The 12,847-nt window shown below is 49.8% G+C and overlaps 7 protein-coding genes across 7 annotated transcripts; 1 reads left to right on the top strand and 6 right to left on the bottom strand.

Annotated features, from left to right (window-relative positions):
* Positions 1 to 584: 584 nt before the first annotated feature.
* Positions 585 to 1,160, bottom strand: ASPGLDRAFT_721498 (uncharacterized protein). Its single transcript, XM_022549596.1, has 2 exons — positions 900 to 1,160; positions 585 to 839 (listed from the first exon to the last, which is right to left on the bottom strand). The coding sequence occupies exons 1-2, from the start codon at positions 1,045 to 1,047 to the stop codon at positions 697 to 699; spliced, it is 291 nt and encodes a 96-aa protein (XP_022405243.1). The 5' UTR covers positions 1,048 to 1,160; the 3' UTR covers positions 585 to 696.
* A 780-nt stretch (positions 1,161 to 1,940) lies between these two features.
* Positions 1,941 to 3,221, top strand: ASPGLDRAFT_116603 (uncharacterized protein; the record flags this gene model as incomplete). The annotated part of the gene is made up of 1 exon (XM_022539784.1): positions 1,941 to 3,221. The coding sequence occupies one exon, from the start codon at positions 1,941 to 1,943 to the stop codon at positions 3,219 to 3,221; it is 1,281 nt and encodes a 426-aa protein (XP_022405242.1).
* An 82-nt stretch (positions 3,222 to 3,303) lies between these two features.
* ASPGLDRAFT_22080 (putative sister chromatid cohesion protein Dcc1) lies at positions 3,304 to 4,678 on the bottom strand (the record flags this gene model as incomplete). Its single annotated transcript, XM_022543151.1, has 4 exons — positions 3,304 to 3,465; positions 3,512 to 3,678; positions 3,728 to 4,497; positions 4,560 to 4,678. 4 exons carry the CDS (start codon positions 4,676 to 4,678, stop codon positions 3,304 to 3,306), a joined length of 1,218 nt encoding a protein of 405 aa, XP_022405241.1.
* Positions 4,679 to 4,822: 144 nt separating this feature from the next.
* Positions 4,823 to 6,912, bottom strand: ASPGLDRAFT_163042 (ANP1/MMN9/VAN1 family protein). The gene is made up of 4 exons (XM_022542528.1): positions 6,588 to 6,912; positions 5,836 to 6,518; positions 5,462 to 5,781; positions 4,823 to 5,413 (listed from the first exon to the last, which is right to left on the bottom strand). Exons 1-4 carry the CDS (start codon positions 6,650 to 6,652, stop codon positions 5,069 to 5,071), a joined length of 1,413 nt encoding a protein of 470 aa, XP_022405240.1. The 5' UTR covers positions 6,653 to 6,912; the 3' UTR covers positions 4,823 to 5,068.
* A 148-nt stretch (positions 6,913 to 7,060) lies between these two features.
* On the bottom strand, positions 7,061 to 8,739 carry ASPGLDRAFT_42145 (putative cofactor for methionyl- and glutamyl-tRNA synthetases). Its single transcript, XM_022545551.1, has one exon. It carries the CDS (start codon positions 8,495 to 8,497, stop codon positions 7,181 to 7,183), a length of 1,317 nt encoding a protein of 438 aa, XP_022405239.1. The 5' UTR covers positions 8,498 to 8,739; the 3' UTR covers positions 7,061 to 7,180.
* Positions 8,740 to 9,066: 327 nt separating this feature from the next.
* On the bottom strand, positions 9,067 to 10,472 carry ASPGLDRAFT_117272 (pepsin-like aspartic protease; the record flags this gene model as incomplete). The annotated part of the gene is made up of 3 exons (XM_022539853.1): positions 9,067 to 9,203; positions 9,264 to 10,027; positions 10,090 to 10,472. The coding sequence occupies 3 exons, from the start codon at positions 10,470 to 10,472 to the stop codon at positions 9,067 to 9,069; spliced, it is 1,284 nt and encodes a 427-aa protein (XP_022405238.1).
* Positions 10,473 to 11,725: 1,253 nt separating this feature from the next.
* nbp35 (Fe-S cluster-binding ATPase) lies at positions 11,726 to 12,805 on the bottom strand (the record flags this gene model as incomplete). The annotated part of the gene is made up of 2 exons (XM_022544082.1): positions 11,726 to 12,672; positions 12,721 to 12,805. The coding sequence occupies 2 exons, from the start codon at positions 12,803 to 12,805 to the stop codon at positions 11,726 to 11,728; spliced, it is 1,032 nt and encodes a 343-aa protein (XP_022405237.1).
* Between the last annotated feature and the right edge of the window lie 42 nt (positions 12,806 to 12,847).

Below are 12,847 nucleotides of genomic sequence, written 5' to 3'. Positions count from 1 at the left end.
TGCCTATTCTTTTTTTTTTTTTTTTTTTTTTTTTTCCTCTTTTCACTCATACTCGTTTTTATGTTTATCTCATTCTTGATTTAGCGTGACCAATGATCGAACATACATGATGGATGAGGGAAATTAAAGGTTATTGTCGTCCGAAACAGTGGCGCACTTATTATAAAATGGGGAGCGGACGATTTTTGGGACTCGCATGGCATTACATAGAGATCTGGTTCATATCTTTCCTTCTTCTTTTATCTTCCTCTTTTTTATTACCCTATTGATCCTCACGCTCCTTTGCTGCCTCCCTCCTTCAACATCTTACCCACCCCCTCATGGTTACTCTCTATTATTATCTCTCATATTCTCTTCCATTGTTATTTTTTCTGTGATTGTCCCGTTGTTTATTTTTTCTCTCTCCCATTCATACCATTTCCGATTTGTACTTCTCTTGTTCTCGTTTGTTGATCACTCTCAAACTACATGATCCTAGCGAATTGAATATCTAGCAGCTACTACTAGCTACCCGAGGTCGCCAGCATCGCCAACACCCGCGCCGCGCTAGTGGAGAGAGAAGTCGTTTTTTTTCGAGTCCTGTCCGTAATCGATAATATGAACCACCCTCATCCTTCATTGGCATCTCTCACTTCTTGATTTGTCCGGTTTTCGAGTTCTTTTGGTCCTGGAAAAAGAAAAGTGGTTTCATGTTCTTCATGCATTACAGTATGTGTGCCTGGGACAATCCTTGACTTGGCAGAGTCGCTGACGATGGCAACACAGGAGGCTCATGGAGAGAGGCCAGACATCTGTTATATGTGTGGTTACCGTGCAACTGGGGCAATTTGAGCCAAGGTGTTGACAACGCAAGGAAATGGATTAATATTGCATGAATCGGGCTGTACAAGGCTTTTTATCTGTGCAGCAGGAAGGGAGACACCAAAACGAAAAAAAAGAAACAAAAAAAAAAAGAGAAATAAAGATACACTGTCTGTTGGCCTGTACGTTTGTGGTGGTTGTGCGGTACGCGATGTCATGTCCTTGTTGCATCCGTTCCTTTCGCATTGGTCTGATATGTATTTTCGTTTTCTTATGATTAATGGCAACGAGTTATTGACCGACGTACATACTGTAATCAAATAGCCATGGAGTGTTGTTTTTCAAAAGAATGGTCACGTGGACGCAGTTGAATGGATCCAGTTCACCTGCATTGCCTGCGTGGACGAATATCAGATCCAAGGCCATATACTTAAGAGACATATATACCTACAGTACTTATAGCAGTGTCATTATCACCTTCCCAATCCATTGTACCTGCCTATCTCGTCACGTCTTATCACCACCTGACCCGATTTTTTGTATTTACCCCGCCTTTTCTTTTTTTTTTTTTTTTTTTTTTTTTTTCTCGTAAACAGGAGACTTCTTTTCTAGCTAAAGCCCTAACACATGAAAACCAACCAATAAATAATTATCATAATAACAGAAAATGGAGTCCTCCGTCAAGAGGTTAAACAGATAAAGTTACGCCGTACGTCGTACAGTTATAGTACATAGTCTATGCATAACCCTGTGCTTCCTGCAGTTGATATCATCATCGCTTGTCATCGCTTTCCCTCGGAGGAAGTCAACGGCAGGGCGAGACAAGACAAAGGAAGGGGAAGGCGGAAATGGGGATCGGTTGGAGATACGATTACGGGGTACGGAGACTTATTCAAATATGTGGGAATATATATCCGGGGGGATTTCTCAGGGTTCGGTCCGTTGTTTCCTTTCGTTTTTTTAACACCTTTTTTTGTCAGTTGTCAAACTTTCGGTTTACAATCTACCACGAAGTATTCCAGACTTGGTTTCTTGACTGTTTACTTTGTTTGAAGAGATATACCACTGCTTTATATAATATTATTTTCTTATTCTGTCCTGCCTACTCTATTTCTTTACTACCTGCACCGTCGATCACCATGGTCTTCGCCGCTGACGTCTCCTACCCGCCAAACCCCATCCCCTCAACCCCCATAACAAATGGCACCAGCGCAGACGCGATCACCGGCGCAGACGCAAACGCAATCACAAACCAAACCACCCTTCCCCCCGGCGACTCCCCCACCCTGATCTTAGCCCCCGCAACCCCCACCGAACGCCTCACCGTCCTCAAACTCAACAGCATAGCCTGGAAAGGCCCCCTCGAAGTCTCCGCCTACATCGCCCGCGAAGACCACCTCAAGCAGCAGCAACTCACGGGGAACCGCCTGACATGCTGGATCCTGGTTGACCGCGTGCAGGAGGCCAATAACCGGACGATTTTTGCCTCGTGCGAGTCGTTTAAGAAGGGTGCTGTTGTGGCGTATGACGGGAAGGTGGAGGAGACGGCGACGCATGGGGTGGGCAGTGTTTATTGTCGGCCGGAGTTTCGGGGGATGGGGTATGCGAAGAGGATGATGGAGGAGTTGGTGGGGGAGTTGGAGACGTGGCAGATGGATAAGGTGAAGGATGGGAGGAAGAAGGTGTTGTTTACAGTGTTGTGGTCAGATATTGGGAAGGGGTTTTATAGGCAGTTTGGGTGGGAGCCGTTTGACTCGGCGCATGTTGAGTTGGTGCCCATTGATGAGAGGGAGTTTAAGCGCGAGTTGCCTGGGGTCGATTTGCCAGGGACTAGGGGTTTGACGGCGAAGGAGATCGATAACGCTATGTGCAGCGAGGAGGTGGTCAAGAAAGAGAGGGAGTTCCTGCGTGCTGCGTCTCTCAAGTCTCCTGGCGCAAAGGTCGCTGTCAACCCTGACTTTGAGCATTTCACGTGGCACTGGGCTCGTGAGGAGTTTTATGCCGAACGACTTCGCCCAGAGAAGGGCGCTCCGGTGATCAAAGGTGTTGGCCACGATGGCGCTGGTGTGTATTGCGCCTGGAACCGGAACTTTGGCGAAACACCCAAGGAGAACACTCTTTTCATCCTGCGATGGGTTTACGACGAACCAACGACCCCAGCGCAGACGGAGGCCACCATCGAAGCTATGGCGGCAATCCTACGACGTGCCCAGCGCGAGGCGCATGAGTGGGGCATGGCGAGGGTTGAGTTCTGGAATCCGGCTCCGTTGATGCAAAAGGCTGTTTCCTTGTTGGATCCAACTGCTGAGGTTATACATCGCGAGAAGAGCAGCATCGCTAGTTTGAGATGGATTGGTGGTAAACAGGGATTGGGCGATGATGTTGAGTGGTTCTGGAATGAGAAGTATGCTTGGTGTTGAGCTGGTCGTTTTTTTATGCATAGCCGTTATTATTAGATTATCGAGAGAAGCTCGAATTGCATGATGTTATGTGTTCGTTGGCTTAACGCCGTCGCTGGTTCTTGAACAGTTCATGCCAGTTCCTGGACTTCTTGGCCGTAGTAGCAGCGCTAGCATCTGTCGATAGGTTCTTCTTCAACTTTTGTCGATCGCCTTCGTGCACGAAACAGATCGACGTCGGATCAGGGAGCTTGTACGATCCCTCCTACGCCAGTTAGCAATGGTAGCACGGAAAAGTTGGTAGAACGTACAGGCAACTTGGAAAGCGCAACTTCGCTCCTCCACGACTCCGGAAGATGATCTTTCCAGGCATTGAGAAACTCGCTGCGTCCGAGGGCAGATGTCACAGTGGGCGCTTTGGCCTCTAGATACGTCTCGCCGATCCATTGTATACAACGGGGTTTCTCAATGCTCGTCCCTGTTCCTTGTCAGTTACTTTAGATCTCTCCAGAAACAAGATAACTCACATCTAGTAGCCTCCCCAGGAGCAGTAGAATCCTCACAAACCCTCCTGACAACTGCCCCGAACAAACCCCGCGGGAATGGTTCCTCGCCATTATCATCGAGGACCGATTTCCATAGATCATTCACCAGGAATTGTTTCTCCAGGTTGATCCCCTGCAACACCGCACCCTCCACGACTCCCTTCCAGACATCAACTTTGACCATCGCAGAAGGTCGCCAGCAATTCACACCAGGTACGTTTGCGTTGGCATTAGAGCGCATGACGAACGCACAAAGATCCACCCAGCCCTGTTCACACTGTGCCTTGGAGACGGGAATATCCGCGAAAAGCGCATTCATCGCATTTCTCGCGTACTCGTCCTCATCATCATCAACCATATCCACATCCACATTCCCCCTCCCCTCATCCCGCGAATAAAAACCCAGTGTCTTCACCAAAAACGGAACCGCAGAAAACCCCTCCTTCGGCATAAACAGTTCCAGCGTCGAGCCGCATTTCGCAATGGATGTCATTGTCTCCGTGTTCAGGTTCATGTCCATGTCCATATCATCGTCGCCGTTGTTATCGTCTTCGTTCGCATTTTCTACAACAGCGGCATTGGTACTTGGGCGCAGGATATGTAGCGAATTCGAAGACTGGACTTGTCGGACTTGGTAGGTTTTATCGGGTGTGCAGAGGTGGACGTAGTCGCGGGCTTCGTCGGATTCGGATTGGGATTGCGAATACGTTTCGGATTGCGATTGTGAGGGAGGGGGCGATTTTAGTTCGAGTCTTTATTATTATCAGATGGTTAGTTCCGGAAGAAAAAAAAAAGTGCAGGGTGGGGGACGTACGTTGGTGCTTCATTCGAGGAGACCAATTCGACTAGTTCCGGGGAGAGTTCGAGGAGTTTGAAGCCTTGCTGGGGGGTGGTGTGTGTGAAGGGGATGCTTCGGGCTGCTTGGGTGGACATTTTCAACGTTGGTATCTTTATGCGCGAAAGGGTAGAATTCTGGTCTGGAGATGAAAGAATTGACATTGACGCGGTGACGCGCCGGTGGATCGGGATGCACGGACCACTGCTTATATACGGGCAGATTTGAGATTTGGGTGTATGGATAACTTCAGATTTCCATTCCGTTTGAACAATGACTCTAGTTATACAAGGATAAGTAAGAATATATATAGTGAAATAATGCCTTGAACCTTGACACAGTAACACCAGACGAAACACAATAACAATGATCTATCCCTATAGGAACATAACTCATAACCATAGAATTATTCATAGGACATCGACAATGAAACGAGCTCAGATGAAGACGTCTAACCTGCTGGAGCATCTTTGCCCCGGATTAGTCGCTCACTGCTTTTTAGCACCAGTGCTCTCCTTCACCGGGCTAGCAGCAGGACCCTCTTCAGAACCCTTCTGAGCCTCAACATTATTCGAATTCGAGTCCTGCTTTTTCTCCTTTATCACCGCATCTTGGACAGCCGCGCCGTCAGCTTCCCATTGCGACTTGGAATCCTGGAATATCGCGTTCACACGCTCGTTTTGTCTAGCCTCTTCTTCCTTTTCTTTCTCGAGCTGTTCTTGCTTGAGGGTCATTTCTTCCATGTGTTTGAGGTCGTCGACGCTTGGTTCGTACAGATGCCAGATGGTGTAGTGCGGGAGTCCGACGACTGAGAAGCCCATTTGGCGGGCCATCTAACCGAGTTAGCATCATGATGAGTTGACGAATTGGAACGAGCCTACCTTGCCAAATGCTTCTGTCTCGGCATGTTTCTCGAAGCTAAATGCCGGGAAATGGGCACCCGCGCGGAATACCCTTGCCTTGGCCAGGATACTGACACCGCCAATGCCATCGAGGTCCATCTCCATTTCAGGGTCGCCAAAAGGGTCGCGCAGATAGGCGAGGTGAGGCCGCCATGTGGCATACTCGGCATATCCCTCCACAATGACTGCATCCTCATCTAACGACTCAGCCAGAGCCAGCGCCGTCTCCGATTCCTGCCAGGAATTCAAATCATACGGCTGCTCTCCGCCCAGCCAGTCAGGCAGAGGTCGCCAAACATCTGACATATTATTAGTCTCCCACTCAAGAACGGAACAAGTCACCGGAGACTTACTAGGAACAATAACATCCTTATCATGCCTCATAAGATCCTCAATAATCGTAGCCGGCGCAGTCTCCACATCCGCATCCCTCCAGTAAACCCAGCTATGCGTCGGCCGCAAAGTAGCAGTCAACAACCAATTCCTCGCCTGCCCCATCCTCTTCCTCCTCCCAGCCTGTGCGGCAAACCCATGTCGACTCTCAAAGTCCTGCGTCACCAGCTGTCCGAAATCCTTCTGAATCACCGAGATCTCACCAAACGTCATCCCCGGATCCGGATCTGTCTGTATTTCCTCCAACATCTTCGACAACATATCAAGTGTCCCGTCTTTCGAATCCGAAACCAGAAACGCCAGGTCGATTAGGTTATGCGGGTAGGTGAAATTTCGCAGATGCGAGAAGAACATGGGCAGGTGCGCAGTGGCGTCTCTGAGTGGCGTGCACATCAGCACCCGCTCCCCATGCTCCCAACCACTTCCCGATCCCTGCACCGCAGAAAGATCATAGTGTCGAACGGTCTCGAGCTGAAAGACTTCGCCGGAGGAGAGGAGGCCAAGTGTTAATGTGGGGAGGATCGCGGCTCGCCATGAGGGAAATATCAGGATAGATATGAACAGGGATATGCCGCCGAGGAGGATGAGTCGGTTGATTAGCTGTCTTCGTCGTCGCAGGGCTGTTTGTGGACGTGGTTGAAATCTATTAAGCAGCAAGAACCGGTCAGTCGGGTTATTGCCAAGGATTGGTAGAATGATCTGCAACGCTTACCGGTAGCTGCTCTGGCCGCGGGGATAGGCTGGGTAGCCGCTCATCAAGGCCTTGTGCCTGTCCATGTCGCTGGCGGGGGCATGCGTCTAGTAGGAGTAAAGCGGAAGGAGAGAAATAGGAGTAACGAAGAGCCACCAGAGGTCAGGGTCTCCAGATCCGATCCAGGGATCCTGGAGGGTGGCCTCGTCCCGGTGCGGATTAAGCGAACGACTGAAGAATCTTGAGGATATCAGAATTCAAGTGGAATGGATAAGAAGTTTAGAGATAAAGAAGCTCTTATATATAGGCCGATCAATCGTAGGTAGAGCTAGTCGCAGTCGGTGTTGAAGTCCGAAGAAGTCGCAGGTGATGTTTTCGCCGCTTTTGGCGGAGGCGGTCCGAAGTATCACTGCGACAGTTGCACTGGAGGCACTCTGGAGTTTCAGCATAGAAACGGGAAGGAATAACATTTTACTTTGTGAAATAGAAACGAAGGGATATTAAGAATTGAAAGTCAAGTTACATGCTTGTCCTAAGCTGCTTTTTACACTAAAAGTGAAATGCGATCCATTTCTCGTATAACATTCAACACGTAAGATATTTAATAACCAGTTCTACCGAACAGCAGCATTCTTCAAGGTCTTAGCTTTGCAAAGACCACCGGACGCAGTGAGCAGCTTGCCCAGAGCCGGCTTACCCTCCTGGCCCTGCACAACCGGCACAGCGCTGCTGTCAAACGCAACCTCCAAGGTCTCCATAGTCGTAAATCCAGGCTGGAAAGTCTCCCACACCTTCTTCTTGGGGTTCAGTACCTTCTCCGGCTCGCCTTCACTCCAGCCATCAAAGGTAATGCGCTCACCAGCCGGTGCGTCCTGAGGCGGGCTGACCAACTCGACGGGACCGGCGTGCGAGTCCTCACCCTCAGCGACGCGGGGAGATGCGGCGAGGACCATGGCGCAGGACTTGATGCCACGCATAGTCACGGGCTTGAGGTTACAAATGGCGACGATCTTGCGGTTTTGCATCTCCTCCAGGGGAACCAGGCCGTTCAGACCGGAGCACACAGTCCGCACGGTCTTGCCTGTGGCTTCGTCCAACGAGGTGTTCTCGGTGCCGGGGGCGTCACCGCAGTCGATGGTCGAGACGAAGAGCGAGTCGGCGTTGGGGTGGTTAACAGCGCGCAGGATGTGACCGATGCGCAGGTCAATAATGGAAGGCGACGGCGGGGCAGCAGGTGCAGGAGCAGCCTTGGCCGGCTTGGGCTTCTTCTCCTTCTTGTCCTTCTTTTCCTTCTTGCCTCCAGCGGCCTCTTCGCCCTTGGCCTGCTCAGGCTTGCCCTGTCCGACAACAACAGTCTTCGCCTCGCCAGCGGCAGCAGGGTTCTGGGCAGCAGCCTTCTCCTTCTTCTTCCGCTCCTTCTCCTCCTTGGGGTCGACGGGCTTGGGGAAGAAGCGCACATCATCCAAGTCAATGCCAACCTTCTCCTCATCGGGGATCTGCAATCCAAACAGGCGGCTATTCTGCACGAAATCCACATGACGCACAATGTGGTGGTATCCTTTCTCACCCGTGCGCTCCTCGGGGGTCCATTTCTCCACCACGGGTCCCAGAAGGGCATACGCGGAGATATCAGCGACAGAGGGCTTGGTACCGAGCAGGGTCGTTCGCGAGGCCAGGTGCCCGTTCAGTTGCGAGAGGATCTGCGAAATAGCTTCCTTGTCATCACGGGTGAGGGCGCCCTGGAGGCCCGAGATTGTCGTCAGCCATTGCTTGATATCGGCGTGCTCGGAGGTGGAAAATTCGGTTTGCGGGAAGATCTTGGGGCTCGCGTGCAGGAGGTCGGGCTCTGTGGCATCAGGCGAGATGGCGGCGGGGTAGGACCGGTAGAGGAGGGAGAGGAGGGAGGTCTCGGGGGCTGAGTTGATGGCCATGTTTGCGAATGAGCGGGTTGGGAGGTTGCTGCGAAACGCTGGCGATGTGTTAAGCAAGGAAGACGGGAGACGAGGGGCAGTTGCGGTGTTGCTGCGGGATCGAGCGAATCGCGGGGTTGTTGTTCGGACGGCTGCCCGGCGTCCAAGAATCACGACTGGCTTAGAGAGCGTTTTGGGCTATAAAGAGATCCCGTAAATAATGGGATCTCAAGAGATAAGATATTAAAATTGTGGAATAGATATGGGCTTTTCCAACACTGGTACAAGCAAACAATTCCCTTGGGGCGCTTTTTTTCTGCGGGCGGTCAAGGATTTTTTTTTTTTTTTTTTTTCCCTCCTTAGGGTTGCGGGGATGAGTCATTCAGTAACTAGTAACTACATAACTAACTAACTAGTTAACTTAGTTAACTAACTAGTTAGTATATTTGCATAGACAGTGCTACAGGAAATTGATCATGCGTGTATTCGTGCTATGTTTTTTTTTTTTTTTTTGTCTCTCGCTTGCAGTCAATGGATATAGAATAAAATGCACAACGCCAGAAGTATCCAACAATCCCCCCGGAATTTGACTACTCTTCCCATACAGGAGACGCGAATGCAACGGATGGCCCTCTCTTGTCAAAGACAACAAACATAGACTTCATAAACACATCCCCAAGGATCTGCAATGAGGTATCCTGGTTAGACTGGATACCGCCGTAACACACTAGAATGAGATTAGATGTTAGTCAATGTTTAATTATATCAAAGGAGCTGCAGTACTTACGGTCTTCACTAGTCGTGCTATTCTGGCCCACGCCAGCAAAGTTAATCAATGAACCCGGAACCGTCGCCATATAGCTATTCCCAACCGCAACCGAGAAGTTTGGAAGTTCCGAGCTGCAAGGGTAGATCCATCCCCCAGCACTGTTGGCAAACACTGCGCGATCAACCTGAGCGTAGTAAGCGGCAGCCACCTCGGGACTCATCAGCATCAGCGATGTGCCAGAGTCGACAATTGATGTAGGCGCAGTAGAGACTTGTTCCAGAGGTCCGTTTCCAACTGAGAAGAATTTGGAGTCGAATTGCCAGAAACCGGCGGAGGGATCAACGGTCACGTTGATTAGCTGGCCCGAGTACTTGCTGGGGTCGATGGTTCCAAACTCGTATTCACCCTGACCATCACTTTTAAGCAGGGCAGTAAAAAGAGGCTCATCCAAGCTGTCGGCGACGTTGTCAAAGAAGGTTTTCTGGGGCTCGGGCTGGACCATGTTGAGGACTGAGAATCCCAGTCCCACCAGGCCGTTCGAATAAGTGTCCCCTACGAAGTAACTGGAGATTTCGGTTGGTAAGCCGACTGCTTGCCCCGTGGCCGTGGCGCCGCCAATGTCAACTGTATCTTGTCCCACACCGCCGTATGCATATGAGGAGTCACCGTAGGTGATGTTGAAGGTGTAATCCTTCATTTCTTTGTAAGTGGATGATTTCGAAGGGTCATAGGTGGTGTGTCCTTTCGTCTGATCGGATGGAAGCTCTGTGTTCATCACCCAGCTGTGTCAAATTCGTTAGCCATCCATCCTATACGCAGTCAAAGAAACTCAATTGAACCCTACAAGTCTGCTGAGCCAGTATCAAAATTCATGACAATCGTCTGTCCACCAATTGTAACCGGCGAGACAAACTGAGCATCTCCCTGCACAGACACAGCACTGACCTCTCCGGTTTGGTCGTCATCTGCGTTGCTTTGGCTGTTACCGGAGCTCAAGGGCTTAAAATCCAACAGATCATCAACACCCAAGTCCACCGCCGCAATCCCATACTTCTTGTACGATCTCTGCAGAGCAGTAGCACCGTCCAGAACGGTAGCTCCTTGGCGCACTCGCCCGATTTTGAAGGACCTGCCTTGTAGTTGCGAGCGAGTTGCAGTTGGTGTGGGTGCAGAGAGCGCCTCACAGCTAAAAAGCAGGGCAAGCACAAAGGACTGTAGGAGCTGCATTGTATCAGTCCCGATATTTCTCCAAATATACAAGCAAAAAGGAAAGGTAATAAAAGAGCTCAAAAAAAAAAAAAAAAAAAAAAAAAAAAAAAAAAAAAAAAAAAAAAAAAAAAAAAAAAAACCAGTCTTTCTTTCCAGAAGAAAGGGAACTATATCAAAATCAACGAGGTCCAGTCCAGACTAGGACACTCGTGTATATCAAAAGGTGCGAAGAGAATGTAAAGAGGCGACCAAGCACCTTATCAAGAAATGAATGAGAAAAAAGAAGAAAGAGAAGAGTAAATCAAAGCATTGTATGGATAGAATGAGCGGAAGAAAAGACAAAAAGACTGGAAGTTAGCCACAATGGAGACAAACCCCTATTGAGCACAAACCAAGCAATATACCTGGTTAATATACGGTATAATATAAGTATAGTAAGCCAAAGCCACTTAATAGAATGGGGATATCTTGTTGCTCCTTCAATAAGAATTGCTTTGCACAGTGTGTAGCAAAACGGCCCACCTTGGCCTCCTCAGATCCGCCAAGTTAGAGAAGACAGATCCAACAAGCCCCGACTGTCTGCCAGAGAAAAGAAACGGTATTCATCTTTCTGATACAGAGGATTGTCGCTGATGCCTGTTGCAGAGGTTGAAACTATAGCAATGACAGCCGCCGGGCGTCGCAGACGGCGTTAACGAACGGAAATCAGAAGCTATGGCGCCAATCAGGGTGGTTTGGGGCTATACTGGTGAAACAGTCCCAGTCTCGGCGCTGCAACAGCTCGACTGACATGTTTGAGGAGGAGAGTTGACGATGGCGGGACAATTAGATGATAGGGGCATTGTTTCAGATTCAGAACAAGCGGTAGATCATGATTCGTGCACAAATAATGCACAAGTCATAAATATAGCATACTGTAGAAATACATGATTTATGTTTAAATGACAGTCTATTCCAAAGTCAACGTTGAATAAATCTTGCTAAGATAGCAACTCCTCTGCTAGACGCCGCAATGCTTCCATAAGGGGCAGATTGCGGGAGGTGATCGACAGGTCCATATAGCGGCCGTTGGACAGTGCAGTGGACGGACTCTTGGTTTCATTTGAACTTGGATAATTCCAGTTGCATGTCCATTCACTCGTAGCAGTAATAATCGCTGGTATCAGAAATGTGTTCCATGTCCAAAAACGCCAGAATCGGAAAACCGGCAAAAGAAAAACGCCTTGAGATGCATCCAAGAAAACCGAAAAAATGAAACGATAACGGCTTCATCATTCAACCATATCTTCAGGCAGGACCTGATCTGGGTCCTCTCCGATCAGCTGACCGACCGAGCGCACGACCTGTTTGATCGCCTGCGACGCCGGACTATCCGGGAAATTGTCCACAAAGCTCTCGCCATAATCACAGGCCATGCCAACCCGGGGGTCCAAAGGAACCGCCCCCAAAAAGGGAATGCCCATCTTCGTTGCGAGTCGTCGACCGCCTCCGGTAGTAGCTCGGTAAATCTGAGACTCGTGGGTGCACTTGGGGCAAACGAATCCCGACATATTCTCTACCAAGCCCAGAACACGGATGCCGGCTTTGCGACAGAAGTCAATTTCTTTGCGGACATCCAGCAGTGATACCTCCTGGGGAGTGGTCACCACCACGGCCCCATCAACACCGGACTCTTTCAAGAGCGAATTCACCGACAGATGCTCGTCTGAAGTGCCTGGAGGCGTATCCACAATCAGATAATCCAACTCGCCCCAGTCCACATCCTTCAGGAACTGTTTGATAAGCCCGTTCTTCTTAGGACCTCTCCAAATGACCGCGTCATCCCGGTTAGGCAGCATGAACTGCACACTCATGGCTCCCAGGTTATCCGTTACCCAAACTGGGCTCCAACCCGCGTTGCTGACATGAATCGTTTCCGCCTCAACGCCCATCATCTTGGGAACTGACGGTCCACAGATGTCGGTATCCATAATTCCTACAGTCGAGTCGGGATTTGCCGCAAAAGCATGGGCCAAGAGGGAAGAAAAGGTCGACTTTCCGACACCGCCTTTACCAGAAAGGACTAGGATTTTGTGTCGGATTTGCGAAAGACGTTCGGCGATGATTGGGATATCTGGATCGGGGCCTTTGGGCGCGGAAGCACAAATGGATTGATTAGGGCAGCCGGCGCAGGCATCTCCTTGACCTGCCTTTTCGGACTCGGGGCCTGGACAATGTTCTGCTCTGTGTTAGCAGTCTCACTAGAAACTATTGCCAAGCGACATACCTGGTTCGGGAGCCACCAGATTCGGCGCCATCTTTGACGGCGCTGCGAAGTATTCAGCCGTTGGCTCCTCGAATGAGGGTGCCATTTTGTTGACTCTTCTGCTGTTAATCAAATAAGACACGGGTTT

The sequence above is a fragment of the Aspergillus glaucus genome (genome assembly GCF_001890805.1).
Source record: "Aspergillus glaucus CBS 516.65 unplaced genomic scaffold ASPGLscaffold_2, whole genome shotgun sequence".
NCBI classification, from domain to species: domain Eukaryota; kingdom Fungi; phylum Ascomycota; class Eurotiomycetes; order Eurotiales; family Aspergillaceae; genus Aspergillus; species Aspergillus glaucus.
This window is presented reverse-complemented; position numbering and strand designations above follow the sequence as displayed.

Excerpts from the sequence above, each read along its gene's own strand:
- ASPGLDRAFT_163042 (XM_022542528.1), bottom strand. The coding sequence starts at position 6,652 with ATGGACAGGCACAAGGCCTTGATGAGCGGCTACCCAGCCTATCCCCGC. Across the intron at positions 6,519-6,587 it reads CGCGGCCAGAGCAGCTACCG|ATTTCAACCACGTCCACAAA; the intron begins GTAAGCGTTGCA and ends GCTGCTTAATAG. Across the intron at positions 5,414-5,461 it reads AGACAGAAGCATTTGGCAAG|ATGGCCCGCCAAATGGGCTT; the intron begins GTAGGCTCGTTC and ends TAACTCGGTTAG.
- ASPGLDRAFT_721498 (XM_022549596.1), bottom strand. The coding sequence starts at position 1,047 with ATGCGAAAGGAACGGATGCAACAAGGACATGACATCGCGTACCGCACA. Across the intron at positions 840-899 it reads TCTCCCTTCCTGCTGCACAG|ACCTTGGCTCAAATTGCCCC; the intron begins ATAAAAAGCCTT and ends TGCGTTGTCAAC.
- ASPGLDRAFT_42145 (XM_022545551.1), bottom strand. The coding sequence starts at position 8,497 with ATGGCCATCAACTCAGCCCCCGAGACCTCCCTCCTCTCCCTCCTCTAC.